This window comes from Danio rerio, chromosome 16 (assembly GCF_049306965.1).
Source record: "Danio rerio strain Tuebingen ecotype United States chromosome 16, GRCz12tu, whole genome shotgun sequence".
NCBI lineage: Eukaryota > Metazoa > Chordata > Actinopteri > Cypriniformes > Danionidae > Danio > Danio rerio.
This window is the reverse complement of record NC_133191.1, coordinates 46440967-46459157: the sequence shown is the minus strand read 5'-3', so window position 1 is coordinate 46459157 and position 18191 is coordinate 46440967. Positions and strand designations below refer to the sequence as shown.

The following is an 18191-nucleotide window of genomic DNA, read 5'->3' as shown; positions in this document are numbered from 1 at the left end:
TGATATTTTGCGGTGTGCTTTGGGTCATTGTCCTGTTGGAAGATGAACCGTTCCCCCAGTCTGAGGTGAAGAGCACTCTGAAGCAGGTTTTCATTCAGGATGTCTCTGTACATTGCTGCATTCATCTTTCCCTCCATCCTGACTAGTCTTCCAGTTCCTGCTGCTGAAAAACATCCTCACAGCATGATGCTGCCCTATCATGCTTCACTGTAAGGATGGTATTAGCCTGGTGATGAGCGGTGCCTGGTTTTCTCCAAACATAATGCCTGGCATTCACTCCAAAGAGTTCAATTTTATTCTCATCAGACCAGAGAATTTAGTTTTTTATGGTCTGAGAGTCCTTCAGATGCCTTTTGACAAATTTCAGGTGGAGAGTGGCTTTCATCTGGCCACTCTACCTTACAGGCCTGATTGGTGGATTGCTGTACAGATGGTTGTCCTTCTGTAAGGTTCTCCTCTCTCCGCACAAGATACGCTGGAGCTCAGACAGTGACCAACGGGTTCTTGATCACCTCTCTGACTAAGGCTCTTCTCCCCTGATCACTCAGTTTAGATGGCAAGCCGGCTCTAGGAAGAGTCCTGGTGGTTTCAAACATCTTCCACTTACGGATGAAGGAGGCCACTGTGATCATTGGAACTTTCAGAGCAGCAGAAATTTTTCTGTAACCTTCCCCAGCCTTGTGCCTCAAGACAATCCTGTCTTGAAGGTCTACAGACAACCCCTTTGTCTTCATGCTTAATGGTTTGTGCTTTGACATGCGCTCTCAACCCTGGGACCTTATATAGACAGGTGTATGCCTTTCAAAAAATGTCCAATCAACTGAATTTACCACAGGTGAACTCCAATCAAGCTGCTGAAACATCTCAAGAATGATCAGTGGAAACAGAATGTACCTGAGTTCAATTTAGAGCTTGACGGCTCTATAGGCTTTGAATACTTCTGTACATGTGATTTTTCAGGTTTTTTTTATTTTGGATAAATTTGCAACAATTTCAAAGAATCTTTTTTTCACGTTGTCATTATGGGGTTTTGTGTGTAGAATTTTGAGGAAATAAATTAATTTAATTCATTTTGGAATAAGGCTGTAATGTGGAAATGTGGAAAAAGTATTTATCAAGTAATTTTATCACTACAGCACTTTAATAATGGATTTCTGTTGGTTTAAGTTGATTTCTTTATTAAAAATATCTCCTTTAATAGGCTGATATCATGCTCTAGAAACTATATTACAATGTTAAAAAAACAGATTTGCTGCTAATGTTTGTGAGGAAAACCTAGTTTGTTTTTGTTTGTTGTTTGTAATGCTTTAGTTTAAGTACCAATTCTCAACTTTAACTAGTGGCTTATTACTGAACCATTATTAGGGTATTGGCTGTTTAATATTTTTTTATAAAGTACATTTGCGTGATCTTATTCTACATCCCTATTCCCATCTAAACTAACTAACTAAATAATAATAATCCATTAATCAATAAATAATAAATAACTCTTAATAAGCATCAAATTAGTAGTTTATTAATGTTAATAGTGAGAATTACCTAAAATAAAATGTGAACATAATTAAAACTTATTATAGATTATACAAAAAAATTATTTTGTTACATTCTAAATGTCTTTGTCACTTTTAAATATATTTAAATAAATAAATGTAAATTATTGTTTACCTGCCAGATAAGTGTTCATTTATCTTTTTAACATAGATTTTAAAAGAATATTTCTTAAACAACTCACTTACTGACACTCGCTATATTTTGGGATTAGTCAGACAGCTTTATCCCATTTACTGTTAGTTCAAAATGCTGCTGCAAGGCTTTTAACGAGTACCAAAAACATGACCACATCACACCAGTCTTACTCTCTTTGCACTGGTTGCCTGTCCACTATTGTGTCACTTTTAAAAATTATTTTCTTGTGTTTTTTTTTTTTATCACTAAATGACCTGTCTCCTCAGACCTGTTAACTGAACATCAGCCTGGTTGGTCTCTTCAGTCATCAAACCAGGGTTTATTATGCATCCTTAAATTGAAGCTGAAATGCAGGGGTGACCGTGCTTTTACAGTAGCTAGTCCTAGATTGTGGAATGCTCTGCTCCTCTGTATTAGATCTATACACTCTGTGTCTGTTTTTAAATCTAGGTTGAAAACACCTTTTTAATTTTGGCATTTTATCAGTGAGAATTGTTTGTTTTAGCTATAATCTTATATCTTAGTTGTCACATTGGTTGTGTTTAATAGTGTTATAAGTAAAATTGACATTGAGATCAACTGCAGTGAAACCCTTGTTTATTAGGACTAATTACTCTAATAGGCATTCTCACCGGCTGGTACGATGACCCTCTTCTCCTCTGTGGTGCTGCTGGGTGGTGTGGCCGTCTGTGGGCTGCTGCGGGGCTCTGGGTACGAGGCCTGGTAAGACAACTGTCCTCCATCACTGTTACTCATGTGTCGAGTCCTTTTAGTCACACTACAGTCCACTGGGGACTCATGGCTGCGGCAGAAAGTATGAAGAAGAGTTCAGTATAAATGTTGTTGGATCTCCATTCTCTGACAGTAATTAATATTCAGAAGTGGTTTGATGCTGAATGCTGATGGCACTGGTTTCACTTTAAAAACATGTATTTTACTAAGTATTTTTGTAAACATTTGAAACAAATGTGAAACAAACTTTTGAAACAAATGTGTAATATTTTAGCTTTAAATATATGTCAGATCATTTTTTTACCTTGCTGTAAATGCTCTTTTTTTATGCAAATATTTGTGTCTCTTTAAATGCAAATTATCTGCTGCTTCCAACGTCCATGTCTAGTTCCTTCTTTGGTTACTCAGCAAATATACTGCATAATAATTTGTGCATATTTTTGCAGATATTGCATAAAAAATGCTGAATGGAAGCACCAGTATATGAAAAGGAGCTCAATATACTGTAAATGTTGTTCCATTCTCTCAATGTAAAATGAGTTTGCCTTAGAATTGCAGGTTTTGTGCCAAGAAATGCACCCCTTCATAGACTTTCATTAGCATTCTCAGTCTGCATTTTAAAAAAATCATAATTGATTAAAACATAATATGATTATAATTTTGATGGATAAAGCAAGAACAAGACGTGATACGCAATTTAAAATGCATTAGGTTTACAAATAAAAGTAAAATAAAAATATTGACTGAAGTATAGACTGATCTGATGAGCCTATTTCTAAAATTAAGCTTTTGGTGGGTTTTAACAAAAGGAAAACATGTTGTTGTTTTCAACTAAACCACACTTTAAACAATTCACTTCACTTAATCTCATCGATATTGTATTTAAATTAAATCTACTTGTTTGAATTTATATCTTCGGTAAGGGAAGGGTTTTATTCATGGAGCTTACTTCAGTCTCTGTCATTAGTTGTCATAACTCTATTATTAATTTATGCATTTTATGGCAGGTGTGTATTTCTCAGCACAACACCGGAATGTTTCCAAACAAGGTTTAATGTAATGCTGAATGGCACTGGTTTCACTTATGGTTTCACTATATATACATTTATACATTTTTTTGCCTTGTTGTTTGCTTTGCCGGTTATTAATTTACCTTGCTGTAAATGCCCCTTTTTATGCAAATATATTTGTATCTCTTTAAATGCAAATTAGCTGCTGCTCTCAACTTCCATGCGCAAATAAGGGGGATGCCTTTGCAGTTCCAGTTTTGGTTACTCAAACAGCAAATATACTGAATAATAATTACTGCTGATATTGCAAGAAGTGCTGAATGTAAACACCAATATATAAAAAGTAGCACAATATAAATGTTGTGTGTAATGAATGAGTTTGTCTTAAAAATGCAAACCTTTCCAAAAAAGGTTTGACCCCAGTAATGCTGAATGGCACTGATTTATCTATTAAAAAACTAAGACTACGAATTTGGTCTTATTTTATAACATAAAAAACTGAATAACTTTAGTCGAATCCAAAAATATACATGTCGCTTTAAATGCGAATAATCTCTGGCTTGACTGTTTATACATTAACTGCAGCAGAAAAAAAAAATTATCATAAATATTAATTGATGCACACAAAAAACGTTTTGTGTTTGGATAACAGCGATTCTCATCTCACACACCTGAAATGTTGTTTTATTAAATCTGCACATACCCGCATGGACGTTCATCCTCACAAAAACGAGTTTGTATAATCACTTAGAATTGTCTCATGTAATTGTTTTTTCAAATATTAGGCATCTGTCTCCAAGATAACATGTCAGCATGTGTTATTGTGTATTGTTTGTCATCCTGAGACATTGAGGAAAAAAAGAGAAACAGTGCTTTCCCTGCTGGCATAAACATTCGTTTTTGTTATTTATATATCACACTAGTTTCCCAGGAAGGCACTTTTTAATTCTCTATAACTCATGAAATGGAAACAACACTTTATTTGCTAGTGTTTAATGCAATATCTTATTTTTAATAACTTGTAACCGCAGCTATTGTGTGGAAAGGAGCAGCTTGGACATTCTATTAAACTACCACTTTTTTTTTACAGAAATAAGACATCCGGAAAAAAAAAAACTCTTTTTGAATGCTTATGCATAATAAAATGTATGCAGTATACAAAATAATTGCATTATATTCAAGTTTCAAGTGAACTTCACCAGGGAAGAAAGTTTTATTACTGCTTCAACCAACACCATATTCTTCCAATGTAAGTTTGGTGGCTAATCCTGAATTTAATGAAACATTGCGCACAACTGCAGCTGGAATTTGAATCTCATGGAGTACAATTCTATTCTTGCTCATTAGTTTTTACTTGAACAGCTAAAATGCTTAAATTTTTAATGCTTGAAAGTTTATTTTTGTGCATAAATTTCACAACTTTACATCAGGTCTATTGTGTGGGAAAAGAGCAGCTTGGACATTCTATTAAACTACTTTTTTTACAAAGAAATAAGACAGCCAGGAGACACTTTATTTCTCTAGAAATGGAAACGGCACATTATTTGCTAGTGTTTGATGCAATATCTTATTTTTGATAACTTGGAAACGCAGCTATTGTTTGGAAAGGAGCTGCTTGGACATTCTATTAAACTACTTTTTTATTTTTTTTACACAGAAACATGACAGCAATAAAACAAAAATGCATATGCATAATAAAATAAATGCAGTATACAAAATTATTGCATTTTATTATTCATATTTTAGGTGGAGTTTACCAGGAAATAAAGTTTTATTACTGCTCCAACCAACATCAGCTTCTTCCAGTGTAAGTTTGGTGGCCGATTCTGAATTTAATCATACAATGTGCACAATTGCAGCTCTATTTTGAGTCTCATGGAGTACAATGAAATTCTGAGACTTTACTTGAGCTAATATAATGCCTTTTTTATTCTTGAAATGCCATTTTTATGCAATAGTTCACAGCTATTGTGTGGAAAAGAGCAACTTGGACATTCTGCTAAACTACTACTTTTTTGTTACACAGAAACGAGACAGGCATATGGATTTGGAGGGATGAAGGTGAGTAAATAATGCCAACATATAAAAAATAAAGGCAGATTCAGATCATTGCATCAGCATTTGTTGCCCCACCTGGTCCCGTTGATGTGTTCTGCTCTTTTGGCAGAGTTTTGTGCTGCCGATCCGCTCCAGTCTGGTTCAGTGGGTTCGATGCTTTCTTCTGAAGCCTGTCTGAACACCGCAGGCGAGCCGATCTCTGCCTTCATGTGCATGGCCTGGGGACCACTGAAGGGTGACTCGAATATGGACTGGTCTTCACTCACCACCGATAGAGCTTCCTGTGATGTAGGCAACACACATACTGCTCATAGAAATGAAAAACACTTGATCTAGGCAACTAACAAATCATAAATGATAGTCAATCATTTGGTCAGTGATTCCAGAACACGGATGTTACGGGTTTCCGCTGCTATCGCTGTGCTGACCTTCTAATCAGTGACTGATTAATTGAATTTGGGAACAAATTTAAAGGGATAGTTCACTCAATTATGAACATTCTGTCATTTGCTCACCCTTTACATCTTTCTTTGAGTTTTTGTTGAACACAAAAGAAGATATATTGAAGATAGCTGAAAACCATATCCTAAAACAAATACTATGGAAGTCAGGTTTGCAACATTCTTCAAAATATCTTCTTTTATGTTTAACAGAAGAATGAAATCCAAACAAATGATGAGTAAAATTTAAATTTTGTTGTGTGTTAACTAAGCTTTATCTGTATGAGAAAAAGTTCTAGAATAATAGAAATTTCCCTCTAAAAGAAATAGATTACACTGAAATTACTTTGTTCAGGTACAGAACAACCTTGACACGTGAAAATAACAGTTTATCGGAAAAGTTCAGGGCGTTTTTTTTAATTATTTTGACTTCCAGGTAGATATGACTGGGCACGAGTCGAATTAGTTATGAGTCAAGTTAGAAATTGCGACATGCTCTTTTTTTTTCTTCCTGTGTTTAAAGTTAGTAGTCTGCTCGCTCGTGTAGGTGTGTCCCTTCGAAACTTCAAAAAGAGGTTTTAAACATTCAAATGTATGTAAGTGTTTGTGTGTGAATAAATGTTTGTGTTATAGATGAATTGAGGGAGCTTGTTTAGAGGGCTTTAGTATTGTCTTTAGAGCTGAAATACGTCAGCGCTGAGCTTTTTCGGTGGCTCACAGGAAATCTGGCCCCCATGTGCAGAGAAACCTTTTGGCATGGGGCATGAGATAGGAAACAGAGGAGTGGTAGAAATGTGGGTCATTTAAAGCTGAAAAACATTTTTGTTCTGAGTGCTTTGAGGTTGAGGGTCACCGAGCAGGGAGGAGGCAGCATTTTGGAGCTTTTGCTTCACCTGACCTGCAGTTCTGCAAGAATCTGCTTCAGTGTTCAGATTGATTGAAGTGATTGTAATGCCATTGTTTACCTATAAACCTGCTTAGATATACTGGCTTGAACCTTGCATGTTTAAAAATGTTTCATGTATGCACTAAATTTAAAAATATATTTGTAGATTCATTAAGAACCGTTAACGTCTCTAGAACCTTACTATTGCTGTTAAGGGTCTTGTTCCAAAATACTTTATGCAGTGATGGCTTAGATCAGGGGTGCCCAAACTTTTTCTTATGAAGGGCCGAAACCAAACTTTGAGGCTAGTAGGCCACAGGTAAATTATAGTTACCATTGGTAATTTCCAAATTTATTTAATAATGTTTAAAAATAACTAGAAAACATTGCTTTATATCAACTAATGCAGTATAATTGTTTCTTTACATTTTATAATGAACTTATTACAGTACAAGAAAAACAATCTTCTTTATAACATTATGGAGTTGCATTAGTTTTTGCCCTGATTTGCTCACCAACGTTTGAACTATCTGCATAGTTCTCTATATGTTGAGTGACAGTATTTACATTTTACAAACTCTGATTGATTTACATTTAATTAAAATATTTTATTTCAGTTTTTTTTTTTTTTTTTTAGCTGAGCAATAAAACAAAAAACTAAAAGCCCTACTTACGAGCATCTTTGCCTTTGATGATGACTTTCACTCCTAATAATACATTTGGTTCTCCAAAACAACTTTATAGATGCTTTTAAATACCCATCATTTTACAAGTTGTTAACTGATAGTTTGTTCTACTGCATTACAGCAAAATCCTTTGGAGCATTTGTTTGTAGGAGTGTATTGTGATGTGTGATCCAAAAATCCTGATAACCATTTTTCCATAATTAATAAGGTTAATAGAATGGAAAGAGATGTAAAAGCTTATTAATGGACACATGAATGCCTATATAACATTAGTTCATATTAAGAAAGTGTTTATTGTGGCGTTGCTGCAAAACCTTTTGGAATGTTTATGTGTAATTTACCATACATGGTGTGCAAAATCATTTTATCATGTAAATTTCAGGTGAAGTTTACCAGAAAAGAAAGCTCTCTTACTGCTCCAACCAAGCCTCTTCCATTGTAAGTTTGGTGACTGATTGAAGTGATTGTGATACTATTGTTTACCAAAAACCTGCTTAGATACACTGCTTGAATTTGACATGTTTAAAAAGATTTCGTTATGCATGGTTCCATGCACTCGTATACATGTGTCCAAACTCTGTCCTGGAGGGATGGTGTCCTGCATAGTTTAGCTCCAACTTTCTTCAACACACCTGCCTGGGAGTTTCTAGTATACCTAGAAGAAGCATAATTAGCTGGCTCAGGTGTCTAAATGGGGTTGGAACTACAATATGCAGGACACCGGCCCTCCTGGAACGAGTTTCGACACCCCTGCTCTAGAACTTTTCAATTGATTAAAAAGATTTGGTTCCAAAATCATTTATCCAGTGATCCCTCAGATGATGACTTTCACTCTTAATGATACATTTGGTTCTCCAAAACAACTTTCTGCCATCAGTTATTGAAAACAAAACAATTTTTTCTTCATTTAAAGAACATTTAATGTTTGAAAAAATCTTTTCTATCATAAAGAACCTTTTGTCAATTGAAATGGTTCAAGGATAGAAATAACCATATTTTTTAACAGCACTTTAGTTAATATTTTTACATTGATCCTGTTAAAGAGCTCATCATTTTATGAGCTGTTAACTGATAGTTTGTTCACAACACAATCCTTTGGAACATTTGTTTGTAAGAATGTAGTGTGATTAGATAAAAATTTTGATAACCATTTTCCCACAATGAAGAGTTAATAGAATGGAAAGAGGTTAGGGCTGGGCGATTAATCGATAAGTAATTAAAAATCAACATTCACAACCTATAATCCAGAGATGCCCAAAGTAGGGCCAGCGAGCCAAAATTGACCCATTGTAACCTTTGCTTTGGCCCACCATCCCATCTAAGAATGATGAAGAGGGTTGGGGTGAATGCCTTTAATAGAGTTTGTCATTTGTAGTTTGAAGTAACCTTTTTTTGTTTGTTTTATTGCTGAGCTATAAAGAATCAAGCTGAAATGAAATGTTTTAATTAAATGTAAATCAATCAGTGTTTATAAAACGTAAATACTGTCACTCGACAAATAGAGGAATATGCAGAAGACATCGGCGAGCAAATCAGGCCAAAAACTAATGTAACTCACTCCATATAATAAACGAGATTGTAATAATTTCATTATGAAGTGTACACAAACAATTACACTGTTTTAGTTAATATAAAGCAATGTTTTCTAGTTATTTGTAAACATTTTTAAATAAATTTAAATAAAGGAAATTACCCATGACAACTATATTTACCGTTGGCCCACTAACCTCAATAAAGTTTGGTTTTTGGCCCTTCATAAGAAAAATTCTGGTCACCCATGCTATAATCGATCAAAATTTTTCAGGCTGATTTTTCCTATTACTTTCCCTACGTGTCATGTGACCCCTGTTCTGTTAAAGGCTGTGGCTAATTTCTACTTATGCAGCCACTTTGCAGCCACATCTGATCTCTGGTCAAGTAGGAAGATGGAATCAATCTTGAGCCTTACTTTGCAATGACGATGATTGGAAGCTGCGGCAGAGATGCATTTAGACGGCATATAAAACTTGTCAGTGAACAATGAGGGCAAAAAATGAATAAATTTAAATAAAGCAATCGTTCATTAATCGTAATTGAGTTAAATTCTCAATCAAGATTTTGATTTTATCCAAATCCAAAGGTTATTTACAGAACCATGAATGCCTATAGAAATGTAATCCTTGGTAAAAAGTGTTCATTGTGGCATTGCTCCAAAACCTTTTGAAATGTTTGTGTAATATAATATACGCAGTGTGCAAAATAATGTTAATATGTACATTTCAGGTGAAGTTTACCCGAAAAGAAAACTCTTACTGCTCCAACCAACATCAACATCTTCCAATGTAAGTTTGGTGACTGATTCTAAATTTAATCAATCAGTATTCACAATTGTGATTCGTATTTGAATGAAATTGTGTACAAAGAAATTGTGAGATGTTTGTTTTTGACTACTAAAATGGCATTTTTGAAAGTCTTCACAAAAAAAAAAAAAAAAAAGTCAAAAAGCCTTAAAGTTTCAGAATTGTTTGTAAAGTCATAAAAAGCCAGACCAATTTATTCCTACTCTCACCCCCTTAAGAGCCGGCAGTTAACACTAGTGTGTAAATGCATTTATGCCACCTCCAAGCTGCATTAAACAGTTTGCGTAAAGACACCTAATAGCCGCTTCATGAGCACTTCTGTGCTACATTTGCTGGATGAGTTTGCCTTTTTTTTTGCCTGTTAGGCACTATAAAACTAATGTCACAATTGTTGATTTGAATGAATTCTATCATGCTAAATGATGCAAAGATGGCACTAAAGCAAATCTGACGTATCTGTTAGTTGAGTCTCCAGCAATGGTCTCAACAGGTATTTAGTCTTTTAGGTATTTAAGCTTTTGCCCCATTGCATCTTAAATAAAGATTTTTGAGCAGGCTGTGTAAAATGTCTTTATTGAACTAGCTGTGAATAGCACACGCTACCAGGGACATTTATATGATGAGAAGAGAAGTGAAAGCAAGCTCAAAACAAGGCCAAGCTGAACTCAAACCATTTTCAGTGCCAAGTCAAGCGTCAATCAGTCTTATGTACACTTTCAGAAATAAAGATACATGAGCTGTCACTGGGGTACCTTTTCAAAAGGTACAAATTTGAACCTAAAAGGTCCATATTAATACCTCAAGAGTACATATTAGTACCTAAAAAGTACAAAAGTGTTCCTTCTAAAAATTGTAGGTACTAATATATACTTTTGAGGTACCAAGATGGACCCTTCAGGGACAAATGTGTACCTTTTGAAAAGGGACCGCTCATGTACCTACATTTCTGAGAGTGTACAACAAACTGCAATCCAAAGCCTCATCTTAAAGCGCATTAGATTGTAAATAGAAAAAATACAAATAGGTTTGGAACAAGTGAGTAATTTTCATTTTTATGGTGAATTATTGAATTATAGTTCTAGAGTAATAAAAAGTTTAATAAGACTTTATTTTGATGGTCCCTATTGCACATTTCTTTGACTAAAAGATGCATTGCAACTGCATGCCAATTACTTCTCATTTGAGTATTAGTAGACTGTCTGCTTGATATCAGCTGATACTGCTCATTCAACATTTAACTGATTATAAAAACTTAACAGATACATGTCAGCTTACACTAACCCTAACAGTTGTACTTATTAACTACTTATTAAAGGAAAAATGTTGTACTTGTAAACAACAAGAGTGGTGATTATAGTGCAGCCTTTTTTTGGATTGTCAAACACTAATTGAAGATGTATTTTTCAGCATCTCCAGGATTTCGATGGCTCTTGAGATTTGTAAAAAAGTAAAAGTTTTACAAGGTTTGTATGTGTTTCATAGCAAAACACAAGAATCAAAGCAACTAATGTCAGTCTTTTAAGAAAGCTGCCACAAAAATCAGTCATATTAGGCCACAAAATATTTGTAAAAATTTTGCAAAATCCTGAATGAGCTGACTTTTTAAAATGTGTTCAGATTAGTACACTGCAAAAAATGCCGGGTTTTATGCAAATTCTTCATGTTTTCCAAACACAAATCGATTAAGTTAACTTAATAGCTTATACAAATTTACGTGGAGTGAACAGAAAACAATTACGTTGTCCCCCCAAAAAACTGATTTAACTGATTTTTAATAAGTGGTTTGAACAAGCAGCAAAAATAATTACTTGAGCATATTCAAACAGCAGTAGGCAAATGTAAAGAGTACTGAAATAGTACCATTACTTGCCCAAAAATGTGGTGCGAGTAAAATTATCTGTTGTAAATGTTGCTCAAGGTATGAGTAAAAAGTACCCCTATTAAAAAAGTACTCAAGAGTGGTGAGTAATGAGTATTACGCTGTGAACAGCTTATGCATGCGTGTAAATGTAACATTTTGTAGTGCATCTATACAGAAAAGATTCAGTCTAAACAGTCTCTCGGCTATTGTGTGTAAAGATTTCTTCTTGGACACTTTTAATGCTTCCAAACAGTTTGCTCCATGTCTTGAGGTTGGTCATTTTGAGGCGATTTACTTTCTATGTGCAATTTGATTGAACCGGAATCGCAGGACTGATTTTTCTAATCCGCATAGACCAAAATAAAGTAGTGACTGCAGGTTGAAGTGTAAAAGTACTAATACTGCACTAAAAATGTACACTAGAATAAGTAAAAGTTGACAATTTGAAAAATAAGTAAACTAGTTGAGTACATTCCTGAGAAAAACTACTCAATTACAATACTTTGAGTATTTGTAGTTTGTTACTTTACAGCTCTGCAAATGTTGTTGGACAATTAATGAATTCAGTTCATTTTGCAACGTTAAAACAATACCAGCTTACTTCAACAGCCTGCTATGCTGCAGTTAGTATTTGATTCTGCAGCAAACAGCTAAAATTATTTTGCAACTATCCTGCACCTTTTAAACCGCAACCACATGCACAACATAGTACATCTCTCTCTCTCTCTCTCTCTCTCTCTCTCTCTCTCTCTCTCTCTCTCTCGCTCTCTCTCTCGCTCTCTCTCTCTCTCTCTCTCTCTCTCTCTCTCAAACTGATAAACATAAACACACTCTATACCCTGGCCACTAATGCCACAACTGACTTCCTGTTCAATGAGTTTCAAATCTCCCAGTTACCTAGAAACAATATATTGACAAACTTCAACTGTGTGCAAACAGTCGAGCTTGGTGAGATCAAGTGCAGCACACATCAAAAAACAAGACAGAGAGGCACATGAACACGGTCATGCTATTGATGTGCTGTCCTTGCAGTCGCTGGGTGCCTGTGAGGCATGCAGTGTTTTCAAGCCACTTGCAACAGACCTCGATTTGGTCTTGTGAAAGAAATTCTCGTTTTGTCACAACAGAGTTTGTGGCGGAGCTACACTTCTACTGAGACTTGCTTTAATACATGCTTTTAGGTTATGGAGGTTTTGCACGAACTAATCATACAGAGAATCACCCTCAAATGGGTGGAGATCATTGCTAAGAGATTTACTAGATTACTACTTGTAAACGTGGCTTTTAGTGTCATTTTGAATGGGATGCTGCTGATGCACACTTCAGTCTTTGGTAATGAAAGCTGCTTATGAAAATGCCACTTTGCTTATGATCATAATGGGGTATTGTGATATTAGATTCTTCGCTGATGTGAACATATATTTTAACCATTACGTGCAAGACCTTTAGCATTATTCTTGTTGGTTAGTGTGTGGTGCTGTTGGGCTGACGTAGTAGGGTGAAAATCACAGTGAATTGCGGAAGTCAGACATGCAAAAAAAAAAGTCCCAGGTTATCTGTTTGACCCCATATACTCTTAAATACGCACTTTATGCAGTGTAGTCTTGTTTTATAATTCTCAAAATGATTATGATTTGTTCTAAATGAATGCATTCAGGTTCATTTTTATCAGTAATTTTAGATCCAGATGTGTACAGGCTGTAATTAAAAGTCAGAAATACTTAAAAATAATAATAAAAAATAAAATAAATAAAAAATAGTTTTAATTTTGTCCAACTTTTATCACATACATTTAACTTTTTCAGCACATTAAGCACACTTCTTGGGGTTCAGTATTGTGTAATTATAAATATGTATGCCTATTGAAAATCTATTAAATTATGCACATGATTATTTTTATTTTAAGGAGGTATGACTAGAGCTGCATGACATTGGAAAAATCTGACATTGCGATATTTTGTTTTGCTGCGATTTACTTTTGCATATGAATACTACTTCGACAGATGACTTGAATAGGTCTATTTGGAGTAAAATCATTAACTTTGATTGGAATAATCTTGTTGAGGAGTGAATCAAAGAAATTGCAAGAATAAATAAGATGGAGCAAAGATAAAAGTGAAATAAGTAGTCAGATATTCAGGGAATAAGATATGATATTATCATGATATTTTCCCCCCGATAATTACGATATCAGCGATATATTATAAGAAAACCATCCACAATATATCATGATATTTGTAAATGAAGGGGGGAAAATGCATTTTAAAAAACTTATAAGATGTATTTATTGTTTTAACTGCAAATAAATTTCAACTTGCAACATGTTTGATCCGTTATTATAAGAAGCGCCACCTTATGCATATCGCATATCCCAGCTCCACATTGCAGATGTTGCAATGTAACTATTGCGAATGCACTAGTTCAGAGTTGTTGTTATTTATGAATATGTATGTCTAATGACAGTCTATTAAAATGCACATGATTATTTTAATTTTTAAGCCATATATACACCTTGTTTGAAACTTTTTATCTATTTCGGATTCATAAATGTATGGATTATACCATTAGATGTCAGAAATACTTGTAAAATTATAAAGTGTTATATGTAGTTGTCCAACTTGTATTAAAATATACAGCAAAAGTAAGTCCAAGGCACTTGAAAAATGTGTAAAAAAATGTGCTTTTATTGACATGGCTATTCTTTAAAACACCTCTGTTTTTAGAGAATAGCCATGTCAATAAAGGCTTTATAATATTTTTTCCACATTTTTTTAGTGCCTTGGACTTAATTTTGCTGTTTATTCTGATGGATGCCTTACCCAAAGACCACAATTAGGTAAGCTACCCCTGAGCATTTATTCATTTATTTTGGGTTTGTATTAAAATATTGTTTGCCTTTTAACAGTATTTAATACACCTTTTGGGCTCAGTGCACATGATTATTTTTTAAGACGTCATTTTAAACATTTTGTTATCTATTTTGGATCCAGATATGTATGGATTATACCATTAAATGTCAGAAATACTTGTAAAATTAGTGTTATATTTGTCTAACTTCTAACAAAAGTCCAAGGCACTCAAAAATGTGGAAAAAAATTGTCAAAAAGCCTTTATTGACATAAAACCAGAGGTGTTTTAAGGAAAAGTCATGTCAATGAAGGTTTTTTAAAAATAATTCCACATTTTTCAAGTGCCTTGGATTTACTTTTGCTGTATATTTATTCTGATGAATCTCTTACAGAATTGGGCACCATTAATTAAGCTACCCCTGAGCATTTTTTGTATGGTTTTGGATTTGTGTTAAAATGTATTTTGCCTTTTACAGCATCTAACATGTAAATATACAATAAACTTGTAAATAAGCAAAATGAGTTAATGAAAAACAGGGCTTGGGTCTGAGTTTTTATTTATTTACTTATTTATTTATTTTATAAAATCAAGTACTTACAACAATAATAAAAATAATATTCATAAGACCTCTTTTACATTAAAAAAATCAACATTTTATTTGCTAGACTTTTTATAACCGTTTTATGAATTTGTTGCTTCTGTTTTCTTTAAAGTGTGCAAACAGAGACACAATTTCAGTCGTGAACGAAATAGAAATATTTTCATTGGTTTTCCGGTGTCTATTTAAAGCAATTATTGTTTGTTTTACCATTACATACTTTGCAGGTACTATACAGCTTGTTTCGCTGCTCAAAACATATAAAAATCAACGCCGGTCGACCTTTGTAAAGTTTGTTTAGTTTTCATTTGTATTTTATTTCTGTGCACTACAGTGTCTGAATACTCTGCAGTCACTGCATTCTACGAAACCAAATGCAGCTGAGATCCTTTTTAACCACAGGCACTGTCACGACTGGGGGTATAGTTCTTTTTATTTGTTTGCTTATACTCGCGTAGGTTTTGTAAAAATAAAGGTATTAATTTAGGTCACACTCGAACTACTGGCTTATTACCTGTCAATTATTAGGATATTAACTCTTCATTAGTTATAAAGCATGATCTAATTCTGCATCTCTAACTCTACCAAAAACCTAAACCCAACGTCTACCTTACTAACTATTAATAAACAGTTAATTAGTAGTTTACTAATCTAGTGTTAATGGTTTAATACTGTGAATAAGTGTTACTAAAATTAAATAAAATGGCTCACATTGTTGTGTGTATTAAACCTTTAACACTACTAGCTTAATATATGTAATGTTTTACTTACATGAATTAATATTAAACGAAGTAATTTTACAGCATTTATTAATCATAGTTGAACAATTACTTATGCATTATTAAAATACATTCATTCACACGTGTTAACATTATGCATTAGTCTATTTAAAATTATAGTTAACTAATGAAACTTCTTTTTATTAACTAACATCGACAAAGATAAATTAATAACGCAATGATTGCATTGGTCGTTTTGCTCATTATAAATTAGCAACCTTAATGTAAAGTGTTACCAAAAATATGCTCGTAAAGCTAGATAACAGCAACAGTGATAACCCAAAATAATAAATATATAAACACATGCATGGGCTATATATTAGTTATATTTATGTGGTTATAAGATTTCATTTTAATAGATGGTTTAATGAATGAATAATGCACAATACTTAGCTAAAATTCGTTTCTGAATAATCGAGCGCCAAACTTTCAGTTGTGTTAGTCATGTTGGGTTTGTGAGAGCGAAAGAAAGCAGAAGTTGACGTTAAGGCATGCTGATTTTGCAAAGACGTGCAGCTGCACTCTGAGCTGCAAAAACACTTTTGCGGTTTCACAAGTTTTAATCAGCAACATATCTGGCAAGTGGAGATGGGGGCGCTTCATATTATTAGGTTTTTTTAGGACAACCTGTTTAACCGCGCATGGACGCGCAGCACGTTCGGTTTCTGCTCGAGTTTGTCCAGATAATTTAATTGAAATCTAGAACAATGTATTGGCATGGCACATCTATCGAATCAATTTTGTTTTGTCAGTCTTTGTTGCCTTCTTTCGAGCGCAGAGTGCGGAAGTGTGTGCGGAAAGTCTGAGGTTTGAGACAGGAAGCCTGCTGAGCTCTGATAACGACACCTGACAAGCGCCCAGCACTTTGCTATAATTTATTCCTTAAAGAACTAAATCAGGCATGGAAGAGCTGCAAACACGCTACACAGGAATGCTTGCAATAGCCATTTGCTCTGCTTTGCAAAGAGGATGTAAAGAGATTGCGCAAAGCAGACATGTTGAATAAACAGTTGTGGCGTACAAAACTAATAACTTGAACGCGATTTGTTTTATCATTACACTGTAAAAAATATATGATCAATTAGTCCTGACAGCATATATTTTAGGTCATTGTAACTTATTAAACTAAATTGATCATGTTTAACTTAAATTTGTAGTTTATACAAGCTGTTTTAAGTCAGTTTAACATAATACAAGTTCAATGGACTAATTTGATTCAGCTTAAAAAATGTAAGGCAACCAGGATGTTTTACAAAGTACGCATAAACAAACAGAGGTGTTAAATTTGAATATTTTAGATTTATTTCGTACATATTAAAGAGAGATATTTTCATCAGTTGTTTCAGAAATCTGCCTTTGTCAATTTACAACTAAATTTAGTCGCTTTTTTAATAAAGCAAAGACGATTTAAATAATTAAAAATTATAATCAGAAGTCAACATATTATGCACATAAAACAGCATAATCACTGACATATTTTCAACTTCAACATGGCAGCAAATAAAGACTAGAATTTTAACACAGTTTTGCGACATTTACCTATTTGTTTGTTTATCAAGGAATTAGGAATAACAAACAGCATTCACCAAAATAAATTGTGTAAATCTTCACAACAAATAAGTTACTAACGAATAAAACGCTTAAACCAAAAAATAAGTTGTTGCTTGGCACCATTTTCCTCCATGCTTTGTTCCAATCCAGATTAAATTAAATAATGTCAGCCATTGCAAATTCACCACATTTAATACATCTAATACATCTGTTCCACAAGTCCATTTTAAGAAGTTTCAAAACGCTCATTTTTAGGTAAATCAGACGCAATTGTATCTGTGATTATTTTTAAAGTCTCCTAAGTATACCTTCTTGTTGGCGCCATAAAGCCACCTGCCTCGAGAGCGCCCCGCCATAATTGTGCCATATGTGAAATTCGGTATTTTGTTTTCCAGTTTGCATTTGCTTGCGCTTTCGTCTTTCTTGTGATTTGTAATTTAAAAAAAATAAGTAAACTACATGTACCTAAACGCCTCGAAAAGATCACTAAATATGCACACTTGTAGTAACTGTTACAAAATAATACAAAAAAATAAATAACAAATTAGTGCATACCCTCTCGCGCGCGCTCTGGACACCATTTCGTTTTTTATCTGACTCTAAATGTTGTAGCGGTTTCTTGTGTTATTAAAGAGCCGACATTCAACCACGAACGGGAAGGAAGAGGAAATTTTGTACAAGAAGGAAAGAGTGGGGACCTGCATCACCGCCTTGC

The 18191-nt window shown here is 34.0% G+C and overlaps 2 protein-coding genes across 15 annotated transcripts in view; one reads left to right on the top strand and one right to left on the bottom strand.

Moving 5' to 3' along the window:
* Window positions 1–18191, top strand: part of caspa (caspase a) — a 50401-nt gene that overhangs the window by 7312 nt on the left and 24898 nt on the right. The window contains exons 3-8 of one of the 3 annotated variants that reach the window (XM_073925282.1): window positions 2309–2409; window positions 5175–5235; window positions 5455–5489; window positions 5596–5774; window positions 7881–7936; window positions 9761–9819. The gene's annotated coding sequence lies outside the window, so the exon portion shown is untranslated. The remainder of the gene's footprint in view (window positions 1–2308; window positions 2410–5174; window positions 5236–5454; window positions 5490–5595; window positions 5775–7880; window positions 7937–9760; window positions 9820–18191) is intronic. The other 2 variants (XM_073925280.1, XM_073925281.1) reach the window with 2 other exon arrangements.
* Window positions 1–18191, bottom strand: part of fli1rs (Fli-1 proto-oncogene, ETS transcription factor-related sequence) — a 28901-nt gene that overhangs the window by 10439 nt on the left and 271 nt on the right. For 4 of the 12 annotated variants that reach the window (XM_009292528.4, XM_009292530.4, XM_009292529.4 and 1 more), the window contains exons 1-3: window positions 17785–18077; window positions 5562–5767; window positions 2319–2488 (exon numbers count right to left, since the gene is read on the bottom strand). In XM_009292528.4, coding sequence (XP_009290803.1) covers window positions 2319–2488; window positions 5562–5767; window positions 17785–17832 — 424 coding nt within the window. In that variant the 5' untranslated portion in view covers window positions 17833–18077. 12 annotated transcript variants of the gene reach the window in all.